Consider the following 16,974-nt stretch of genomic DNA (forward strand, 5'->3'; position numbering starts at 1 on the left):
ACACAAACTGGAACACAGGAAGTTCCCTGTGAACACAAGGAAGCACTCCTTTACCATGCAGGTGATGGCACAAAGAGGTTGTGGAGTCTCCCTTTTGGAGATCCTCCAAAGTTCCCATGACAAAGTAATGCGCAATCTGCTCCGTATAGCCCTGCTAGAAAAGGGAGTGGGACCAGATGGTGTCCAGAAGTCCCTGCCAACCTCAGCCATTCTGTGACTCTGAGAAACCTTGCACAAATTTCAGAATTTAGGACTAGGAAACTCATTACAAAGTTACACTGAAGCTAAACAATACAAATTTAAAGAAAAATTAGAGTATGCCCTTATGAAGATAGAACTCAGTGTACAAATGCATTCTTTTGCCATCTGTCAAGAGATTCTTTGAATCACTTCTTATCTAAGGACTCTTGAAGACTCTACAGCCATTAAACTTATTGGTTTTGCCCTTTATTCTTCAGCCAGTCTGGGAGCTAAAACAGACAGCTATCTCCAGTTCTTACAAAAACAGCATCTTAGGTTAGGATAAGCAGTCTGTTAAGGTGTGTAAACTCACACATAATATGACTATTATTATTTAATTATATTTTAGGTCAATTTCTGTTAAATCAATTTCTGTTAAACTTAATTACATCCCTCTATGGCTTTAAACTGGGGCAGCTTCTATTAAGTTTACTTTCTCCTGGGACTTTCACAGTAAAGACAAATGATAAAGGTCCAGTACTAAATGAGGGCAGCTATTAAATAAGGCCGGCTTGTATTAAAGCTGGAAGGTAAAGATGTAGATACCAGATGAGATTACCCCGTGGTAAAAGAAAAGTCTTGTATGGGAAAAAAAAATGGGAAAGATGAGAGAGAAGGCAACAAACTTTGGTCAGTAATTCCTTTAAGATACCAGGCTGTAAACTAACAGAATGTCCAAAATTCTATAGTAACTTCCTGTGAAGTGGGTACAGGCTTCTCCCTAAAGAAAGGAGAGAAAACAAAGCACAACCTCTGGTTCCGGTGACCACGAGGTAAAACTATACCTTGAAAGGACCTGCAATGTAATTCCAGGTAGTTGTTGATAAATAGAAAATCTATTAGCATTTTTATAGAAGACTAAGAAACATATTGCAGTACAGTTTAGGACTACAGCATACCTTCAGAAAGAATACAGCTTAAACAAACTTTTGAAATGACAAACTTAGAGTGTGTGGTTTTTGGTTAGTTGGTTGTTTTTTTATACCCTGGAAGCTCTAAAAATCAGTTTAATTTTTTTACTGTAGTTGTAGTACTATTTGTGGAGAAACTTAGTTCTTTACTTTCATGGTCACAGCACTAATGCATATAGTCTGATGAATGTAGCTGTAAGAAATGATAAAATAATTGCATTGCTTCATTTACCATGGTTCTGTTGTTTCTTGGTGTTCTTGAGGTGTGAAACACTCAAAGACAGCTTAATCTGAATGCACAAGTGTAACAAGGGGCTCTGTCTGTAAACATACATTTCCATAATGCTGAAGCTGGAATGAAACTCAGCCAGTTCATAAATGTACTCCTTTAATTTCAGATAATGTAAATTGCCATATTTGATATATACAAAGATACCTATTAGCAATGAAGTTGTTCTGTCCCTTTTGATGTACTAGGGGATTGAAATATGCAGAGAATCCCTCCTCCACCTTGTTCAGTATTCCTAGTAGGAAACACACCGTGCCACCTTGGGGCCAAAGCAGTTGGCAGCAACTTAGCCCAATGACAGGAAAAATCTGTTTGGCTGAGGGCCTACACCTGATCTTCACTAAGCATCTGTTAGATTTAATCAAAAGAATGTTGAAGATAATATACATATTAGTTTCAAATATACCTGAGCAAAAGATTACTGCAGCAATTCTTGGTTGGACTTGAGAAGTGAAGAATTTTTAAAACCGAGAGGATACGGTCTATCTGACCAAATTTTCCAGAAAACTCAATTTTATCTTTTTGGGTTTTTTAATCTGAAAGACAGATTTTATTTTATTTTTTAATCTGATAGTTAGAAATTATTCTCTGAATTTCAGAAGGCAGAATTCAAATTAGCAGAATATCAATATACCAATAGCCAAGTAAGAGCTCATACACGCCAACTTTGACACAGTTTCAAGTACCTAAAATTACACCATTCATCTTACCTGTTAAAGACAAGAAACACATTGATTAAAATATCTATACAATTATAAGCACTGTTGTGTTGGTTTTCTTTAATGAACTGAAACAAATATTAGGGAATTCCGAACAAGAAGATATGACTTCAAAACTGTATGTTTTGAAGATACAGTTGAAGAGATTTTTTAAATTTAGTTTTGCAGAGTTGTAATCTAACATTCTGTGCAAAAATGCATTTAAATACACTACAGGTAGGCAGTTATCAGTATATTTTGTTACATCTAACAATGTAATGCAGAAGTTATTTCAGTGCTATGACAAAGAGGACACCAACAACACCAACAATAGTTGTGGAAAAATAATATAAATTAATATGTAGCATTTCAGAAAGCTGGATAATTTTTTACATACAGAAATTGCATATGCTGTTGTCTATAACAGAATTCTGATTGAATTGTCTCTGTCACGTGTCCTACATGAGACTTCCAGAAATATGAATTCCTTATATTTATATGCAAATACTGCAAATTGACTCAGCTTTCTGTACAGCCAAAAACTGTCCAACACTCTTTCTCTTACAATGAGAAAGTAATACTTATATTCAGCCAGTGAGTATTTTGTTTGTTTTTTTTCTTTTATCTGTAGAAATTGTTATATATCAGGACAGTACATGAAGAAGAGAGAAATAATTAATCTCTATGTTACAAAATTTTCAATTTAAGTTCTGGGAAAGACAAGAAAAAACAGAGGAACATGTAGCAATAACAGTTTTAGACAAAATTCTTACAGAAGAATCTCTATTGCAGCTATCAGGAGAGCCACCTTCCCTACATCCAACCTAGTGTCCTTCTTAAGCCCTGAGGTCTGCCCACACTTCCTCAGTTGAGAGTCTTTAGGCTTTATGAGGTTCTGATGTGCTGTGACTGCTCTGGTACTTAAACCAATGTGTACAGAATCCATGTGAGCCTTTGTTTTACAGGCCTGCTCTTCTCAACACAAGCTTCTTTGTTTTCTTAAATAGACATTGATCTTCCTTCTATAGTGTACAGTCACCAATGAACCAGAATAAGAAGCTGGATACCATCACAGGAGATGGTATTTTTTTTCCCAAATGATAGTAAGAACTTGAGTATAGATAAAAAACAATTAAAGTCAATTAATATTCACACAATGGCTCATGAACGTAACTTAGACTCAAATATACACTTTCATTCTTTGTCAATAATAAATTTTCAAAACAAAATAACAACAAAAAAATCCAGTTCAACAGATCACATTTATAGCATAATGATCTATTAGTTTTTGAGTGTAGGTGAAGAGGCAAATCCTCTTTTATTAACCTGGTAAAAGCTGGAATTTCAAAGAATTTATAACGGTCAAAATGAAAAGAGAATGTAGCACAACATGCATAGGACTAAAATTAAAGAGAACAATGACTGAAACATACACATATATTTGATAATGGAAGGGATCCTACACTTAAAGAAATAGTTTAATTAGCAACATCATTTTTTTCCAAGTAAAAGAAAAGGAAATTAAGGTTCTACCACATGAAGTTTTTATCTTTACCTGACAATCTCGTTATTCAGAGAAATGGCTTCCAGGTACTTCTTCAGTGCATAGTAATTATGGGTATGTTTTCGGACATAATACCCTCTCCATCTTTTCTGAATCTACAAGAAGAAAAACTTGTTTAGTATATTTCAAATTGAAAGTTTTTATGTGTATGAAGTAACTGTTATATTTCCCAAAGAATAGGATGTCCTTAAAAGCAATATCAAGAAGAGGCACCACTATCTTTAAGTGAATAAAATGCAGGTAAGATGTAACATATTGTGTTAAATGGTGATATAAATTTACTATTAAATGCCAACATTAACAAATAATATCACATTTTAAGTAACTGTTTATGTTGCATCTGTTTATGTTGTTAAGAAAACATCTGCTGCTGCCAGTGGCATTGCTTCATGTCAGAATGATAAAAAGAAGAGGTGCCTTTTTTCGAAGTTACAGCATCTTCACACTCTTTTGTGCTCTGGATATGTTGTAAACTGAAAGAAAGCCTCCCAGTAATTCAGTGAGTGAGGATTTCTGAAAATATCATTTACAAACTGTCAGTCTTTCCCATATAAGATGATGCGTGTCTATCTGTTACACATTAATTACAATCTTCTCCCAAAATACTATTCCTTCTGCCTAACAGATGATGCTTAAACCAGAAAAGGAAACCTCTTTATCTGTAGTTAATTCTGACATTGTAGTAAGAACAGAAATTATATAGTGTCCTTCACGAGAAAGGATTCAGCTTGATGCATTTTAAAATGCATCACTTTCAAAAAAAAGACAGTTCAGTCTGGTTCTTCCCAAGTATTTAGTTTAACAAAACAGTTTAAACATTCTCTCATGTGAAAATACTAATTATGATGTTTCTGAAATTATTACAGGTTTCCTGGCTATATATTTTGTGGAAAGGGAAGGGAAGCATTAATTATCACAACTACCATTTGCTAGTCATATCTATCCCTCCGTACTGCATCACATATACTGATGCTGCTGGAAAACATAACTTCAGTCATGCTGAGGGTTGTTTTCAGTCTTCATTATCTATACTGTAACAGATCAGTGTGCTTTGTATCAGTACATCTCAAAAATAGATTCACAATCTTTTCCTCTGTCCTCAGTGTCTGAATTTCTCTTTATTTACATTCTTCCACCTTTGAATTTATCTACCTATAAAATATGCTTTAATTTATCTACCTATAAAATATGCTTTAGTTTCTTCTTTGTATTGTTTCTCTTGCTTCCAAATGTATTTCAAAATTAATTTCTCAATTTCCATCTTTAGTTCTGCCTTACTTTATTCCTGCTCCAGTTCACACCTCGTGACCTTTGCAGCTTTGAAAGCTTATGAGACATAACAGCAGAACAACAAAATCTACTAAATAAATTAAAAAAAAAAAAAAAGTCTGAGGTCTTACTATCAAGGAGCAACTTCATGGTTAGAAGCTATCCATCTACACCAGATGTATTGAAAAGAAGAACATTCAGATTTGCCAAGAGCTCTCCTTTTCCTCTAGGCTTCTGGCTACTAAATGTTAAAAGAAATGCAACTCTTCACTGTATCTACAAGGAATGTTTTTCTTGTTTTCCTTTTGCATCAACTCTTCTCTTTCCAGAACCTCAGAACCAAGCTACAACTTTTGAAGTGGAGTGAATCCCTTTTTTTGCTACTTTGTTGTTGTTGCTGTTGACTGTTTTTTTCCCCTAGCTTTTATTCCAAAGTAGCATAATGCAGAAGAGGCAAAAAGAGAATCACGAATTGTGCTTGATTTGGGAAAGAAAGCAAGGGGGAAAAAAGCTGCCACTTGTTCAAATAACAAATCAGACTTTGCTCAGAGTGACTTCATCTTCAAGTTTCAGCAGAGCTCTTAGGAAACAGGCAGAACTGTCTCTATTCCTTCCAGTTCCTTTGCAGCCGAACTCTGCATGGCTAACTGTGGTACCTGACAAAAGTTACTGCAATTTTGTAACTGCCGCCATTTTCTGTGCTGAAAACAATAACGTACTGGAACCATCTATATGAAGATTAATTAACAACTGCGTAATTTTAAACATTGCCTCTGGTATCATTCTTCAAGCACGAAACTACTCTTTTAGGTAAAAACAGGCATTTAATCTAAACTGATGATACCTAGTGGTACAGTTATGGTTATCTCTTTATATAAGATGTAATAAGTATCATAAGAAAGCTTGCACTAAGTCTTTGAGTGATATGTCACAAAAAAGTAAAATGATTCACTAAAGGTATGAGGAATAATATTTACTTTTAGTGTTAGCGTTCCCATTGTGCATCACCATGCTTTTCCTCTCTTCTTAAATGAGACTCAAAACTAATATATAAAAAGCTGGTGTTTTCTTTTCCTTATGTGTTGTTTCTTTGTTTTTAATAAATAAATAAATAAGAATTCAACCTCTAGACATTGATATAAATAAATGTTATGCAATCAGCTGAACACAGGAGCAAGAAAGGTTCACACTAAGCATGCTTTCTTCGCACAAAATTGTAGTAAATTTCATAGTCTTTACAACTCCCTGTCTCATACACAAGTGCATCAGGTTAAAAAGGGATATAGAAAGAGGAAAGAATGAGCATGCCTTCAGAGATGTGGGATTAAGCAAAATCCTTTGCATGTGAATAAGGATCTTAGCTTTGTTTCTCTGTTTGGCTTCAATATTTCTCAACAAGAGTAACTTGGCTCCCATATAGCTGTGTGCTCATTAATGCAGGATTATGGTCCCTTTGAAACTATTTCTGACAGTCTTCACCTTCCAGCTATAAATGCCAAACTGGATATTTGTGGGTTAAAGGATCAAAACCCAAAACTGAAAGACAAAAGAGTAAAATTGCATAAACCTATAATTAACTCCAATAGACTCAGAGTACCAATTAAACATCACATTCTAACTTTATTTACTTCCTGTCTAGAATGGCCTCACTGAATGAATCATAGGAAAAAAACACTGCATTATATCACAAATTATTTTATGCTACATAAGTTGCTCCGAAAGTTATGCCTCCTATTTATTGCCATGGAAACTACAACAGTTACAAAAAGCACAATAAAACTATTTGATAGAGCAAATTCACAGCTACAAAACACAATTTTTCAGCATAATCACTATCATTAACTAAGTGTTTTCACCAGTGATGAACAAGAGCCTACGTGCTGTGCTTGTTAATATCTGCTTGGCCATTTGGTTTGTGTTTCACATTGCTTGACACCACTGTTGAGACTCATTATCCACCAACTCATTGTGCTCACAGCCACTGTTTGGTCTCCATAAATGTTTGGCAAGCATTGATGAATGTCAATGGATGCCATTTTTTCCACATGAAGGAATTCAATTCCACTTCTTTGGCTTCATATGCACTTCCATGTCAGATGCCATTTTGCCAGGCTGCCCCATCGGCTGCCATCTTGCAGCAACAAAATGTAATGAAATATTGGTAGGAAGGTTCAACCTCTACTGCCATACCTCCAACATCCACCTCTGCTGTCGTGGGCTAACATAATAAAATTACTTAAGGAGTAGCACTTGTTGATTTCTACTTCACTAATTATATGTGCCAGAAATCAGAAGACCGAAGACGAATCTCTTTGGAAAAGAGCACTTTCCACAGCTATGTTAATGATGCTCTTGTAATGTGAACATTCTAAATGTTTGCTTTTATAATAACAGACAAGTGTTATTTTGATAGTAGTGTGACCTCACAATTTGGTGCCTTCTGTCTTTCATCTGTTTGGGCTGATGAAACACGGGCAGTGTGGGCAACATTTTCCAAACAGTGACGCCATCATAGCAGCTTTGAAACAGTGGGTCACCTCATCCAGTGCAGATTTTTATGAGCACGGTTTGCAGGCTCTTGCTCATCACTGGCAAATATACAAAGCTAATGGTGGTAACTGTTGAAAAATAGTGTTTTGGAGCCAAGAATTTGCGCTATCAAACTGTGTTACTGTGCTATTTGTACCTGTTGTTTCCAGGGAAATAAACAAGAGGCATTATTTTTGGAGTGACTTATAATGTATTACAACTATATTTCTTTATAATTCCAAGGTGAACGTTTGAAAATTTCTTGGAAAAAAAGAGGCAAGTGTGTATGCCCTTCAAAGTAATTAGCAAGTTTCAACAGTGATTGGTACAAAACAATTATTGTCATTGATCAGCACTGAACAGATAATTTTAAACAAAGTCATTGTGTGCTCAGCAGATTACAGCTTGTTAACGGGCAAGTTCTAAATGACCTCTTAAGCTAGTCAAATCAATGATGCATATTCCTCATTAAGTAACATCAAAATGTAAGTGGTCTTATAAATAACGTTTATTTTAAGCACTAAAACAAATGGCAAAACCTTGATATATCAAAAGCCATCTGCTCATGAAAATATTTTTTTTCCCAGGGATTATTTTTGCAGCTGAAAATTTATAGCATCTTAAATCTTTTAGGAGGAAGAATCATGCTGCGAAGTAGTGCTCAAAAGTAAAATTAATTAAAACAAGTTCTTTCTTTTAACTTACACGGATGAAACTGACAGTTCTGGTTACAAGTAAATGCAATACAGGGAGACAGAGAGGTAGCTGACTTCAAAATTATGAGCATGTGCAATAATTCTAATATCAAAATCAAAAATGTCTTTTCAACCAGTGACTGGAAACCAAAATAAATCATTTAATGATTTATTTTAAATTTTGTATTTTAATAATACAAAAATATACACAGTTATTGTTATATTTTCAGAACACTGAGGCATTTTAATTGTGAATCAAGTCCATTATGTGTGAACACAAGGCATTGTTGGCTTAGGAAATTCAAATTCTGACCATACAATTTAATTGAGCAAACTCAACTGGCCTTAGTTGCTGTTGTTCTGTATTTCAGTTAGTTCTTCAATAACCAGATAATGGCAAAAAAACCCAACACATTCAGTGTTTCAGAATTGTAGCATTTTAAATCTGCTCTGTAGATATGGCCACAAAAGATAAAGAGAGATGAGAATTGGGTTCTGATACTTGCAATGAAATAATGGTCTGTTCTCTTGTTTTCTACTGATTTAAATTTCCATTAAAGAAAAGGACAATTGAAAAAATGCTACTTTGAAGATTTATATCACCTAATGATTCAACATTATATTTCCATTACAAATGAATGAGAACACATTCAATTTCAAAAATGAAAGACCAAATGCAAAACACTAGTTGACTAGAATACGTAATTACCTTTGAAATTTGGTCTTCAAGTGCCTTCCAAAAGTACACAGCTAACTTTTGAGAGAGGACTTACACCATATGTTTTCCCACTGATTTGAACTTCATGAATACATAGCATTTACCCTCTATAAAATAGTTGCAAGCCAGCTAACTAAAGAACAAATTAAAGCGAATAAGTGCATTTTTGAACAATTAGATTGCTGTAAAACATCTCTAGCTCTCTAAAATGCACTAAATGAAAGATTCTTGTGCTTTTGAGAGAAACACCACCAAGTCAAAAACCTGATGGGAATCTAATGACACAGCTTTTGATTCCGACTTATCTGGGAGACAAGAAAGGCCACAGTTCTGGGAATCTTTCTACTTTATAAGAACCTCCCTGGCTTACTCTCCAACCCCATCACATCCCTACGTTTGGTAGAATACAAAATGTAATATGCCTTGCCTGGCCTTGCCTAGGCCCTTAAAGTAAAGCACATTTTGTTGTTTTTTTCCCCACAATATAAAAGAAGTAAAGGAGGCTAAAAGATTTCATCCCAAGGATTATCTCATGTCCTCACCTTTGCTTTATCTGTTCAAATACAGTTCCAGAGTTCAGGAAAAAAAAATGCTAATTTTAGTTTAATATATTTTGCAACTTTCCCATGACAACTGTATATTTATTAAACTTCAAGGACTGTTTACTCACTTCTTCATCAATCACAGATCACTCAAAATATCATCAGTGAGATCAGAGCAGCTCTAACCTATGTCTGGCAGTGAACTCATCCAATACAAAGTAACTCTTCTGACATTCGATGCATCATTTGTAATGTAGTAACGAAAGAATAAGCACAGCTACTTTAATGAACATTAAACTTCTATTGTTTGTCAGAATTTTAAATAAATGTCTACATTTGTAAGAATACTCCCAGACAGAGTGTTTGTTTTATCATCATATATGGTAAGGTACAATGAACATTTAAATGGGGCAAGACAGACACAAATACCTTCAATTCAGCTACAGTTTTCAAATATAATCCAGGCTACTGAGAGTAACTTTAATTTTTAACTACGTACTATTTCCCACTGTTGCCATCAGCATATCAATCAAGTGTATATTATTCTGGTTTGCTCATTTTATTAAAAGCAAATTCGGAGCACAATTGACTTTTCATTTGTTTAACAAGTGAAGAAATATTTACCCTGACAGCCATTTCATTGTAGAAATTCATCTTCATAATAAAATATGCTGTCTGTGAATCAAGGAAAAAAAAAAGATGGCATATATTTCAGTTAACACAAAGACAGTGCGCCTATTTTTACATATAAAAGATAAGAATCTTTATACATAATACATAATAAGAGTCCTAGGCTTAGAGAGAATAAAATCAAACTTTGTATTGAAGAGATAGGCTTCCTAATACATAATGCAGGCTTAACCAGAAAAATCTATGGTAGTCAAACTAGGAGCTAATGGAGATATATGATCATAAAATGCTCTCCGCTGAGTTTGATAATCAATGGTGCTCTACTGAGAGTAGAATAACAAAGCAGAAATATTCACAAGTGCTGGTGACACATAGTATTGTATGATTTATTCACTGGGGTTCTTTTAGCCAAAACTCACAGAAACATAAAAGGAATTCATATTTCAAGACGTCTGGTTTAATGAAAAATTCAAAGAAATGCTGTCTTCAGTCGAAATCGTTCAAGGATACGGATGCAGTGATGGAGCAAAATTGTACCTTCCAACCATCTGTACTAAATGTTATGTACTTAGCTGTCTCCCGAGTAATCCTTGGGAATTTTGTTTCATTTAATATTCATTTTAACATCATAAAATCATAAATACAATGATACCATGTTACAGTGAATCCCCTGATATAGAAAACATTTCCTGAAGTCCTGGTTTCCTTCCAATAAAGTAGAATTCCTCTCATAGTGAACGAATCCCCTATTATACTAAGCAATCACTTGGCAGCATAGGTTATTTTAATGGATACATCACTTTAAACTAAGCTTTCACATCTGTTCCGCCCTCTAATTACAAATGCAAAATGAACATAATTCACAATTGTATCATAAAAAGTAAAATATAAGTACTTTGAATGCAAGAGTATGTCCTTTATTTAGCACAACATGCAGCTTTTATGTTTTTCTCATGTTTTAGACACAAATCAAAGGCAAAAGTGCTTTCCCCTGATATAGTGATTTTCTCCCCCATGGCAAACAGGAATTCACTATAAAAGGGTTTCACTGTAATTAGTGTTATTTGAATTGCCTAGTCTGATCCAAAGCAAATTGTCTGTGGAGAGCAGCAGGACTGGATTATTTATCAACAGTCTGGGCAATTAAGAAACAGTTGGCTGCAATATGTTATTTACAAATGAACACAATGATGCTACTTCATTTTAAATTCTCTTTCTTCATTACATTAAGCAAAGCATAATTCCTGCAGTTTAATTAAGGTGCATTTTAAATGCTTGCTTTAATATCATACCAATCTACTAGTAATAGATACAGGAGTAAATATATTTCCTAAATGAAAGAAAAATGCAAAACTGCTAAATCTCAAAAAAAAAAGTTTTCCCTTATATATGTATAAGCATATACACAAGTATATTTTTATATATTTTATATATTTGAGGGATTCACAATTCCAAATGTATGAACTGGAATAAATAGCAGGTGCTATCTTCACTTTTCTCTATGTAACTACTTTCTAAATGCCGCTAACTGTAGATATCTAAATGTTCATAAACTCTTCAATTAAATTGGTATAAATGTGCTTTTCAGCTCATCTTTTCTTTCTTTGGAAGAGAATATAAGAGTTGGAGTACCACCAAATAGCTTAAATATGATAAGGGGTTTCTCTCCATCAGTGATTAAATTAACCAATCTCACACTTTTTTGTTTTCCTCACACTTGAAGGCCTTGAGCGCTTTGGTTTGAATGCACTCCAATTCACTGCAGAACCCAACTTATCATCATTGGGCTCTTTATGTCACTGGTAGTGAAAGGAAATGGGATCACTTTCCCTTTCCCCCTGAACTTAGCGAAGTACTGAAGAGCTCTGCTAAAGCACCTCCCTCTGACATTTACAGGCAGCTAGACTGCGAATACACACCTCACACAGGCATGACAAATCCGTACCTTACACTACCACTACTCACAAAATCACTCATACCAGGAAGGGAATTACACATTCCTGCTTCTACTCAGTGCTGCTCTAAATCACAAGTCAGTCAAATGGAGAATTGCTCATATCACTTTGTTTCACAGTTTGCTTCTCTTGCAAATTCTGATCTAATCTTGATTAGAATACAACACAGTAAACTCTGCTTTTACAAGTGACAGATAATGTGTTCATCCCTTTCCACAAAAGCATAAGCATTATTTCGTGCTTCAATTCAAGTCTGTATTTACACACTTTCTAGTAAACAAAATATTATCTTTGAATCCAAGGTCCTCTTATCCAGAAGATACCTGCTTATGTCCACTTTTCTAATGCTTAAGGTCAATTTCCTGCATTTCTGTTTGTGATTATTGCCTCTCATCATATCACTGGACACCAATGCCAAGGCTACATTTTCATGCAGACTCTTTGAGAAAAACTGTCTCACTATACCATCCACATGAACCACCATCACCACTTCCACTACGTAGTCCTTGTATCTATCTTTGAGGCTTATGAACAGATCTCTCTTCTAGTTTACTTTAAAGGCTATGATTCCAAAATTGAATCCTTTTGTGTATAAGCTGCTGTGCGATGCTTAATCTTTCTCCTTTTTACTATTTAAAAACATGTTGGGGGATCACTTACAAATATTTTCTGATCGTGATTAGTGTTTTCATTGCATTTATACAGGTAATACGAGGTGACAATTTCAAAGAACCAGAATTGTGGTTGCAAACAGACATAGAGAAGGAAAAATCATTTGGTCTGAGTCAATATACTTTTTTAATAGAAGAAACAAGCATTTGACTAATTCCTGTTGATCTGGAATTTAAAACTGGCTACTGAATAGAAGCTAAACTATTTAAGATGGTTTCAAACTGTGTACCATAAAATACTTTTTACATATACATATTCTTCCAAAGGGAGCTGAAAACAAGCCCATTTTGCATACCAACTTCATATAATAATGAAATGTTAGAATTCCATTTGCCTCAATAGTTGATTTCTTGTCTTTGGGAAGTACTATAAAATGGAGCACAGAGATATAGACTGATTCTTGTTTTGGTGTTTGCCTGGTTTGAAAACTCATCCTTTCCTGCAGGTACTTAAAGACTTTCAAAACCTAGTATTACCAATGTAACAAAGGCATTAAGAAACTTAAAGTAGCTCAGTTCTTAACTTTTTAAGAAAGAAACATTTTTACCAAAGTTGCTATAATTAGAATTTAGAAAGCTCCATAGCTTTGGTCACATAAACACTACAAATAGATTTTTTTATTAGGTTAATGAATGTTAAAAATCAACAGAAGAGGAGCTAGAGGAGTAACAAATGAAATACTAGTAGTGATGCACATATGGACAGCCAATCTGATGAGCCTCAGCCTTTGTTATTTTCCGCATCAGTACCACTCACATTTCACAATTTTGAATATAATCATTAAAATGATTTACTATCTATGAATCATGGGTATTTTGTGCATATGGTTTGCCTTGTTTGCTGGCAGCAGATACCAATATAATCATTATCAGCAGAGAAATTTTGAAGTGACCAAATTTTTTTGTGTTTAAGAAACAATCATGTCAAACATATTACCCCATTTCATTATCGTGAGTCATTACAACTACTGTTAGCAAGAGTTCAGAGTGAACATTAAGTGATCTTTTAACTGAAAAATTGCATTTAACTGCTGATAAGACTTTTGTTTCATTTTAAAATTTTCCAAATTCACCCAGTCACTGAATGTGGAAAAATAGGGATAAATATAAGGAATGAACTTGAACTTTGTGTCTAAATACAATTTGAGAACGGACAATATAGAATATAGCAGTCTAAAGGGACAAAATTATCTGCAACTTATATAGTTTTCAGGTTGGCTTCCAATCAGACTGGGCTATTCAGTCCTCTCCAAAGAGTCAGGAAGCACAAATTGAGGCACTTGAGAGAAAATATGGTTTTCTATGCTGATTGCTCTATATCACTTGCTGACGTGATTCTGTTTCTCTAAAGTTCTGGCTAATATTGGATGAATGCCAGAAACTGGACGGATTTGTTTTATAATTTTGAATATGTCTTAAGTGGGTTGCTTAAGGTTTTGTCACAGATTACAGCACAGAAACCAAACTTCCCTAAATTCAAGGACAATATTCAGTGAAGTTTTTTTTTTTAATATTATTTTTATTATTATTATTATTTTTATTTTAAAGCAGAATCCAGTCCAACCACACAGCTATCTAGCCTATCTTAAAAAAAAAAAAAAAAAAAAAAAAAAAAAAGTGTTTTGGAAGATGGACTGAGAATCACAGGCTGGAAGGATGACATAATTAAGCTAAGCCAGGTAAGCTGGAAGAGGTAAAATTTTAATTAAATGACTGATAATTGTAGGGGAGGAATAGATAAGTTCTAGGCATACAAGTCTGCAAGCATAAAAACATAGTTTAGTAGGAGGCATGGACATTAGCCTGTAAGATATGAGTTATAATGCCTCAGCTTTTTCCTTCTGCTTTACTTGTCAGTTTTGACTAAATACAACTATTAAAAAAATTCATCAAGAATAAATGACTAACAAGCCAAAATTACTGTAAAATATTCACACAAATTGACAAATTATAGAAGTTAACTACACATTAAAAACTTTATTATTTTAAGTTAAAGATAAATTAGCTCCTTCTTAATCTCCTAAACCTGCTAAAAAGGTTTCAGCTCGTATGCTGTCATATACTTTTGCCATCTTCCGCTCTTTCAAGGGAATTAGATTGACTGTGATCTGCTGTGTGCCTTAAGGCAAAACCTCAAATACTTCAAGGTTCATTAAGTAAGAAATTTAAGCCACTAAAATATAGAACAGTGGTATGTAGAGATATGAGTTTATATTATTTTCAGAATTAGAGTTTCTACCAGCAAGAACAAACAACAAAAAAAATTCATCTTAAAACACTCCAGTCCTGCCATTAGCATCATGCAGGCAGGCTTCTACATGAGCATATCTCATTGCTCTACTGGGAACTGATATTCCAGAGTTGCAACCACTTTAGAACTAACTTAACTTGACTATCATGAACAGGCTTACAAAAATTTATGGTGTTTTTCATTATAGTAACAGTTAAGTACATGACTGCATGTATCAAGAATCAAAGTTTCAGCTCCTAAATTTCAAGGCAAGTAAATGAATTACCCTGTACTTATTCCATAAATATGCAAACAAGATTTATAAACCTGGTTTTCTACCTTAATCACTTTTCTGAAGTATCTTCTACTTCGATAACCTCTCCACCATTTCTGTATAGAAATCGCCATTTTGGTCAGATATCTAAAATTAAACATATTTAACAATATATTATTTTAAAAGATTACAACTGCAAATGCATTAATTCTTAATATTAAAAATAATGCATAGCGCTTTATCCATACATACTTCAAACTGAAGGCCACTGCAGACCTACTTCATACGTATTTGTGCATGAATGCAGGCAAACATATACATATGCACACGCACATGCTTTACACATTTTTCAACTTATATACACATACATTCACACACATTCACTTTACTTTTGGAAAAAATCGGTTACTGCAATCTTCCATATGTATAAACACATACACTACTTCCATTATCATTACAAAAGATTTATGAACCAGCTGTAAGAATGTAATTTGCAAGACAGCTGGTTCCGTGAACTTTTTTAACCAACATATCCAACCACTTCAGAATCTATACTGGGGGCCTTTTGTACTACTTACCTGTGAACATCTAACATAGAAGCCACTCAGTACAGCTACATCATTCATTGGAGGTTGGCCCTCCCAGTACATGATTCAAAGCACGGGGGTAATTCAGGAGGCTTAATCAGAACACTCACAACTGAATATATTGAAATTGTGCTCCTAAGCCCATCCATCTTTGAAAAGAGGGCATTCACTGAGCAGGATCACTCTGTACACAGAGGCAGAGTAAATCCTCTTCTCCACTTACTGATTTACTTCTACTTACATGCTCATAACGATTACATTGTTTTTTCTTACGTTACAAAAGTCATAAGGGCCATTAGGTAGTACAGATGTGTGTTTAGAAGGCCATTTTCCTATAGAATACATTGGTAGAGACTCTTGAGTTTTCACTTTCTTCTGCAGCGTGCTGCTGTCACTCATGTTAGAGAGGGGCACCAATTAGTCCTGTCTGTCTTTGGAGTGACTTTTGACATGGTTGGTACAGCTGATTTTCTGTGAAGGGCCAAAATACCATGCTTATTTCCCTGCTAAACACATGCATATGATGGCTGCATCCTGTGACAACACACATGACAATGGACAACAGATTGCCAGTGGTTTGTTGTTTTTGTTTTTTTTTTAATAAGTGCAAATAATGGCTGTTCTTGGGAAAAATATTGGCCTTTAAGCGATTAATGCTATTCAGCCTAACAGTAATTTAGGATTGACATAGTATGTCTGGGTGATACATAATAATTTGTGATAAGTAAGGGGTCAAACTGAAATATCTAACAACCCCTACCCCTCACAGTCTTAAGATTTATAAGGATAGTGAGATTCAAGCAAATGAGTTGGACCAATTGGGCTTATGTCCATGAAAAATGGAGGAGTCTCCTGGGAGAAGGAATCAACAATACTTCCAAAAAACTTATCTAAATGTCATATATGGCATTTTACAGACCAAAGTAATTGTTTGTGATCTCTCTTTTACAAATGGAGAAAAATATGTAATGAAACAATTCAAAAAATGACTTGGCCAATTGAGCAGTGGAATTTAATTTTCTATAATATGAATTCAGTTACCAAATACTTACTAGGCAATTTTTTTTAAGGTCCACAGTAACTGAGATATGAAAAGTCACTGCAAAAAGCATATCTGAGGAATATCCTCATCTCCCCAGTCACAATGAGATCTCATAATTAATACTTTCTAT

General features: G+C 34.3%; 1 protein-coding gene across 9 annotated transcripts in view; it reads right to left on the bottom strand.

Moving 5' to 3' along the window:
• Positions 1 to 16,974, bottom strand: part of SPATA17 (spermatogenesis associated 17) — a 180,665-nt gene that overhangs the window by 157,783 nt on the left and 5,908 nt on the right. For 8 of the 9 annotated variants that reach the window (XR_014881910.1, XR_014881914.1, XR_014881913.1 and 5 more), the window contains exons 3-5: positions 15,281 to 15,362; positions 10,080 to 10,130; positions 3,694 to 3,797 (exon numbers count right to left, since the gene is read on the bottom strand). Coding sequence is in view for 2 of the 9 variants with exons in the window: in XM_031552359.2 (XP_031408219.2) it covers positions 3,694 to 3,797; positions 10,080 to 10,130; positions 15,281 to 15,362 (237 nt within the window). In the remaining 7 variants the exon portion in view is untranslated. The remainder of the gene's footprint in view (positions 1 to 3,693; positions 3,798 to 10,079; positions 10,131 to 15,280; positions 15,363 to 16,974) is intronic. The other variant, XR_014881915.1, reaches the window with a different exon arrangement.

Source organism: Meleagris gallopavo, chromosome 2 (assembly GCF_905368555.1).
Source record: "Meleagris gallopavo chromosome 2, MGAL_WU_HG_1.1, whole genome shotgun sequence".
NCBI classification, from domain to species: Eukaryota; Metazoa; Chordata; class Aves; order Galliformes; family Phasianidae; genus Meleagris; species Meleagris gallopavo.